Below are 8,171 nucleotides of genomic sequence, written 5' to 3' on the forward strand. Positions count from 1 at the left end.
TTTTTCGTTAATGTATGTTCCCAGAAATACACGTATAAATCCGTATAGATTATTATTATTATTATTACTAGCCAAGCTGCAACCATAGTTGGAAAAGCAAGATGCTATAAGCCCAAAGGCTCCAACAGGGAAAAATAACCCAGTGAGGAAAGGAAATAAGGAAATAAATAAATGATGAGAATAAATTAACAATATATCATTCTAAAAACAGTAGCAACAGATTAGTCCTATATAAACTATTAACAACGTCAAAAACAGATATGTCATATATAAACTATAAAAAGACTCATGTCAGCCTGGTCAACATAAAAACATTTACTCCAATACTGAATATTGATTTCATGGTCCTCAAGAACAAAAGAAATTCAAGCAGAGAAATTTACAGTTCATTGTCCCGATGAAATCTATGAATATTACAGTAAACTTTTGTAAGTAAATTACACTTATGACTTGGTATTAATTACGGCAATTACGTTGGAATGAAAACTTCGTGGATGTCGATACGCAAGATTTAGTAATATGAATTACAGGTAATTTGAGCCATTTCAATGATTTGGTAATTATTAAACCGCATATAATTCAAGGGTGAGTTATTCTTTATCGACATCTTGGATAGCAAGTAATTTGGCGAATATGCAAAATGGGATGAATTAATATTTTAGCTTTTTTTTTTTTTTTTTTTTTTTTTTTTTTTCAAATTATGTATTCGGGAATTGTTAAAAACGTTGAATGATCATTATTATTATTATTATTATTATTATTATTATTATTATTATTATTATTATTATTATTATTATTATTACTTGCTAATCTACAACCCTTTGAAAATAGCAACGACATTAAGATAAATATTTCTTATTTAAACTACAAAAATTATAACAAAACAAACAAGAGAGAAATTAGATAGAATAGCGTGCCCGAGTGTACCTTCAAGCAAGAGAACTCTAATCCAAGACTGGAAGACCATGGTACAGAGGCTATGGCACAACCCAGGACTAGAGAACACTGGTTTGATTTTGGAGTGTCCTTCTCCTAGAAGAGCTGCTTACCACAGCTGAAGTTGCCATTGACCGATTACAGTGCAGTACTTAACCCCTTGGGTATTAAAAATGCTCTAAATTTTAACTTGTTGTTAGGTGTAAAACGTCAAAAAAATTTGCTTGACTTTGCTAATGTCATGTGATAATCGGCGCGAATTTGTGAGTTCTCTACGATTCTTTTGGGAAAAAAAAAAAAAAAAAAAAAAAAAAAAAAAAAAAAAAAAAAAAAAAAAAAAAAAAAAAAAATTGGTTCTGGAAACTTGATACCTGGAAAAGAAACTGCGTGAATATGTAAGTTTGGTTTGGAAAGTAATATCTAGAAAGCTTCAAGAAAATATAAGTCTTTTACGAGATTGTTATAAAAACAATTAAAATTATATAATTTATAAATATGATTTTGATAGTGTAATGTATGAAAGATAAATTAATGATCCATGTCTTTCAAATATATTAAATTTATGAACCTAATTAGAATTCTCAGGATTATAAAAAAAGTAATGAAAATTATATATTTTAGTCATATTATTTTGAAAGAGTAATGTAAGAAACATGAATTAATGATTCATGTCTTACAAATATATTAAATTCACGAACCCAACTAGAATTCTCAAGATTATTATAAAAAAAAAACAATGAAAATTATTTAATTTATTCATATAACTTTGATGGTGTTATGTCTGAAAGATGAATTAAGGATGAATGTCTTTCAAATATATTAAATTCACGAACCTAACTAGAATTCTCAAGATTATTATAAAAAAAAAAATAAAAAATTAAATAATTTATTCATATAACTTTGATAGTGTAATCTATGAAAGATAAATTAATGATGCGTGTCTTGCAAATATATTAAATTCACGAACATAACTCGAATTCTCTGTGATGTTCGCTCGCGTGTAAAGGATCTGGTATTTTCGGAAATAGAAATGTATTCTTGCAAGGTTGCGAAAGGTTAACGACATTGTACGAATGACGTAAAAACACAATTGCACACCTCATTTGACATCGGCTAGAATGGGAACTGTGATTTAAGTGTGACGAATGCAACACTTAAAAAAAAAAAAAAACGAATTTTGATCAGAAATTCTCTGTATAAACATACTGTTTTCAACCGCATTTCAGTAGAAAAAAAAAACTGATTTTGATCAGAAATTTTCTGTATAACGATACTGTTTTCAACCGCATTTCAGTAAAAAAAAAAAAAAATTGATCAGAAATTCTCTGTATAAACATACTGTTTTCAACCGCATTTCAGTAAAAAAAAATAATTTTGATCAGAAATTCTCTGTATAAACATACTGTTTTCAACCGCATTTCAGTAGAAAAAAAACTGATTTTGATCAGAAATTCTCTGTATAAACATACTGTTTTCAACCGCATTTCAGTAAAAAAAAAAAAAAAAATTATTTTGATCAGAAATTCTCTGTATAAACATACTGTTTTCAACCGCATTTCAGTAGAAGAAAAAAAACTGATTTTGATCAGAAATTCTCTGTATGAACATACTGTTTTCAACCGCATTTCAGTAAAAAAAAAAATAATTTTGATCAGAAATTTTCTGTATAACCATACTGTTTTCAACCGCATTTCAGTAAAAAAAAAATAATTTTGATCAGAAATTCTCTGTATAAACATACTATTTTCAACCGCATTTCAGTTTAAAAAAAAAAAAAAAACTAATTTTGATCAGAAATCCTCTGTATAAACATACTGTTCTCAACTGTATTTCAGTAAATTACAGGCGACTGTTATTTTCACCCTGCTTTGCTATTATCTTTAACGGGTTGGTGACCGTAATCTCAGTCCTTCTCCATCATGAGGCTCAATACTACACAGTATTCTAGAAGTTTTAATCCAGCTGTTACCAAGTTGTGGAATGATCTTCCTAATCGGGTTGTTGAATCAGTAGAACTTCAAAAGTTCAAAGTTGGAGCAAATGTTTTTATGTTGACTAGGCTGACATGAGTCTTTTTATTGTTTACATATGACTTTTTATCTGTTTTTGAAGTTGTTAATAGTTTATATAAGACATATCTCTTTTGACGCTGTTACTGTTTTTAGAATGATATATTGTTAATTTATTTTCATCATTTATTTATTTCCTTATTTCCTTTCCTCACTGGGCTATTTTTACCTGTTGGAGCCTTTGGGCTTATACCATCTTGCTTTTCCATCTAGGGTTGTAGCTTGGCTAGTATTATTAATAATAATAATAATAATAATAATAATAATAATATATTTGTTTTTAAAACGGTAAATACCTGGCAACATTTATTCCAGGATTTTTACCGTTTTCTACGGCAAACTTCAAAACAATGAAAATGGAGATAACAAGTTTACCCAACTATTTTTTTATCCATTGTCATAATGATCGATTTCATGATTTTAATCCATGTGAATTTCACCTCTAAAGAACACTCCTGCGGTCATTATACTTCTCAAGCCTGTGACGTAATACTGTAAGTAATATTATATGACTGAAAATAGATTTTAACATTACTTATATTCTTGGATTTAAAATGTGGACATCACCAAATCTATTTTTGTTCATGTTCGTTGACTAATATTAAGCAAGACGTGTTTAAGACATTGAATAGAGAGAGAGAGAGAGAGAGAGAGAGAGAGAGAGAGAGAGAGAGAGAGAGAGAGAGGATCCAGGCACCGTGTTCCTTATTACATAGTGGAGATTATTATTATTATTATTAGTATTAGTATTAGTATTATTAAATTGTTACAGACGCGGAATTTGAACATTCACAGTAGAGTTAGTAACAGTTGCAATAGCAGTAGTATTCACGACTGTATTATTATTATTATCAATTGCTAAGCTACAACCTTAGTTGGAAAAGCAGGATGCTATAAGACCAAGGGCTCCAACAGGGAAAATAGCCCAGTGAGGAAAGGAAACAAGGAAAAATAAAATATTTTAAGAAGAATAACATTCAAATAAATATCTCCTATATAAACTATAAAAACTTGAAAATAAACAAGAGGCAGAGAAATAAGAGAGAATAGTGTGCCCGAGTGTACCCTCAAGCAAAAGAACTCTAAGCCAAGACAGTGGAAGAACATGGTACAAAGTACGTCTTATAAATAATATTGTTAAAAAAATACTTATAATAATATCCACATTACCCGTCACGCCAATTAGTTAAGTTGCAGAACAATTCATTCCCAAGTTACGCTTAAGCAAAGACGTATTGCAAAGTATATATGAAATTTTTCTGCAACATCACCTCTGGTGATAAAGCAACTATTCATATGGCGTGGAGAAGTGTAATCGAGCTATATATATATATATATATATATATATATATATATACATGTGTGCTCTTCTTAAAATATTTTACTTTTCTTTGTTTCCTTTCCTTACTGAGCTATTTTCCCTGTTGGAGCCCCTGGGCTTATAGCATCCCGCTTTTCTAAATTAGGGTTGTAGCTTAGCAAGTAATAATAATAATAATTGAAGATATTTCTAACGTTTTGTAATGGAAAATACTTAAGTTTATGCCATCCTATTATTTATCTACTTTCATCATTCACCACAGCAAAGGACATTCTCCTCTCCAAAAGTAATATAACGTATCCAGCTTGTTATAACACCCTCATAGGTGTACTATATAATATAGGTGTACGCATAGGTGCACTATAACCCTATTAAGCCACACCAATATTCATTGTCTGTCATTAGGCAGAAAGTTGAAATGTACTGAATGACTCATTTGACAAAACCTTTTCCAATATTCATTGTCTGTCATTGGGCAGAAAGGTAAAATGTACTGAATGACTCATTTAACAAAACCTTTTCCAATATTCAGTCTGTCATTGGTCAGAAAGTTAAAATGAACTGAAAGACTCATTTAACAAAACCTTTTCCAATATTCATTGTCTGTCATTAGACAAAGTTAAAATGTACTGAATGACACATTTAACAAAATCTTTTCCAATATTCATTGTCTGTCATTAGACAAAGTTAAAATGAACTGAAAGACTCATTTAACAAAACCTTTTCCAATATTCATTGCTGTCATTAGACAAAGTTAAAATGTACTGAATGACACATTTAACAAAACCTTTTCCAATATTTATTGTCTGTCATTAGACAAAGTTAAAATGTACTGATTGACTCATTTAACAAAACATTTTCCAATATTCATTGTCTGTCATTAGACAAAGTTAAAATGTACCGAATGACACATTTAACAAAACCTTTTCCAATATTTATTGTCTGTCATTAGACAAAGTTAAAATGTACCGAATGACTCATTTAACAAAACCTTTTCCAATATTTATTGTCTGTCATTAGACAAAGTTAAAATGTACTGATTGACTCATTTAACAAAACATTTTCCAATATTCATTGTCTGTCATTAGACAAAGTTAAAATGTACCGAATGACACATTTAACAAAACCTTTTCCAATATTCATTGTCTGTCATTAGACAAAGTTAAAATGTACCGAATGACTCATTTAACAAAACCTTTTCCAATATTCATTGTCATTAGACAAAGTTAAAATGTACTGAATGACACATTTAACAAAATCTTTTCCAATATTCATTGTCTGTCATTAGACAAAGTTAAAATGTACTGATTGACTCATTTAACAAAACCTTTTCCAATATTCATTGTCTGTCATTAGACAAAGTTAAAATGTACCGAATGACTCATTGAACAAAACCTTTTCCAATATTCATTGTCATTAGACAAAGTTAAAATGTACTGAATGACTCATTGAACAAAACCTTTTCCAATATTTATTGTCTGTCATTAGACAAAGTTAAAATGTACTGAATGACTCATTTAACAAAACTTTTTCCAATATTCATTGTCATTAGACAAAGTTAAAATGTACTGAATGACTCATTTAACAAAACCTTTTCCAATATTCATTGTCATTAGACAAAGTTAAAATGTACCGAATGACACATTTAACAAAACCTTTTCCAATATTCATTGTCTGTCATTAGACAGAAAGTTAGAATGTACCGAATGACTCATTTAACAAAACCTTTTCCAATATTCATTGTCATTAGACAAAGTTAAAATGTACTGAATGACTCATTTAACAAAACCTTTTCCAATATTCATTGTCATTAGACAAAGTTAAAATGTACTGAATGACTCATTTAACAAAACCTTGTCCAATATTCATTGTCTGTCATTAGACAAAGTTGAAATGTACTGTATGACTCATTTACCAAAATCCTGTGAAGTTTATTAACAAAACCTTTTCCAATATTCATTGTCATTAGACAAAGTTAAAATGTACTGAATGACTCATTTAACAAAACCTTGTCCAATATTCATTGTCTGTCATTAGACAAAGTTGAAATGTACTGTATGACTCATTTACCAAAATCCTGTGAAGTTTATTAACAAAACCTTTTCCAATATTCATTGTCATTAGACAAAGTTAAAATGTACTGAATGACTCATTTAACAAAACCTTTTCCAATATTCATTGTCATTAGACAAAGTTAAAATGTACTGAATGACTCATTTAACAAAACCTTTTCCAATATTCATTGTCATTAGACAAAGTTAAAATGTACTGAATGACTCATTTAACAAAACCTTTTCCAATATTCATTGTCATTAGACAAAGTTAAAATGTACTGAATGACTCATTTAACAAAACCTTTTCCAATATTCATTGTCATTAGACAAAGTTAAAATGTACTGAATGACTCATTTAACAAAACCTTGTCCAATATTCATTGTCTGTCATTAGACAAAGTTGAAATGTACTGTATGACTCATTTACCAAAATCCTGTGAAGTTTATTAACAAAACCTTTTCCAATATTCATTGTCATTAGACAAAGTTAAAATGTACTGAATGACTCATTTAACAAAACCTTTTCCAATATTCATTGTCATTAGACAAAGTTAAAATGTACTGAATGACTCATTTAACAAAACCTTTTCCAATATTCATTGTCATTAGACAAAGTTAAAATGTACTGAATGACACATTTATCAAAATCTTGTCCAATATTCAGTCTGTCATTAGACAAAGTTAAAATGTACTGAATGACACATTTAATAAACGAAATGGAGTTAAAATGTACTGAATGACTCATTTAACAATACCTTTTCCAATATTCAGTCTATCATTAGGCATAAAATTAAAATGTACTGAATGACACATTTAACAAAATCCTGTGAAGTTTATTAACGAAATGTTCCTTCTTGTTTCCTTTCAGAACGCCGTGACTCACACCTCCAACGCCAAGAAGCCGAGGGTGCTCTTGGAGTGGGAAGCGCCGTCCGATTATACCGGAGACGTTGTCTTCAAGTAAGTTTATTGAAGAGGTGGAAGACCCAGGCCTACATGGCTGAGGTCTATGAAGCGCGAAGTAGGAGATGATGAATGGAGAAGTATTGAATTATAAGCTCAAGATAGAGACGACTGGTGAAATCTAACCGAAACCCTTTGCGTCAATGGGCGTAGGAGAAGGAGATGATGATGATGATATATATATATATATATATATATATATTATAGCGTATAGTGATCCGTCAAAAATGATGGCTAAATATATAGATAGATATGCAAACACACGATCCCCACTCACACCAGGGTATGACTACTTTCCTCCCTATATATATATATTATATATATATATTTATATATATATCCAGACACTTTCTCTTAATTATTTAGAGGAGATAATATATCCATAACTTATTTTTTTGTGGCTTACTCAGCCTAGTGATGAGAGTTGAACTCCCATTAGCTCAAATCAAAGAATAAGCCTGGGGTTATGAATTTGAGGGCTATGGCCCGTCGTTGGGACTTTTGAGGCCATTCAGCATCTTAGTGCCAGCGGGGACAGAGGTAAAGGGCTGGAATTAAGGCTGCAAAGGCTTAAATAGTGCCTACAGTGCTCCTCATGGGATAAAAGAATATGGTATAAGACTAGCATCACCATCTTTAAGACATGCTGGTAACCGGGAAGTATTACCGTCTCTAGGTTGAGAGAGAGAGAGAGAGAGAGAGAGAGAGAGAGAGAGTATGTATTAGAGATAAAAATTTGAAATTTTGTGAGAGAGAGAGAGAGAGAGAGAGAGAGAGAGAGAGAGAGAGATAGGAAGTAGGTAATAGAGAAAAAAAATGAACGTTTTT

At 30.3% G+C, this 8,171-nt stretch overlaps 1 protein-coding gene across 2 annotated transcripts in view; it reads left to right on the top strand.

Annotated features, from left to right (window-relative positions):
* The window catches only part of LOC137657856 (putative ferric-chelate reductase 1 homolog), a 185,742-nt gene that overhangs the window by 129,308 nt on the left and 48,263 nt on the right, over positions 1–8,171 (top strand). For both annotated transcript variants that reach the window (XM_068392453.1, XM_068392454.1), the window contains exon 3: positions 7,249–7,340. In XM_068392453.1, the coding sequence (XP_068248554.1) occupies positions 7,249–7,340 (92 nt within the window). The remainder of the gene's footprint in view (positions 1–7,248; positions 7,341–8,171) is intronic.

Source organism: Palaemon carinicauda, chromosome 18 (genome assembly GCF_036898095.1).
Source record: "Palaemon carinicauda isolate YSFRI2023 chromosome 18, ASM3689809v2, whole genome shotgun sequence".
In the NCBI taxonomy this organism is placed as follows: domain Eukaryota; kingdom Metazoa; phylum Arthropoda; class Malacostraca; order Decapoda; family Palaemonidae; genus Palaemon; species Palaemon carinicauda.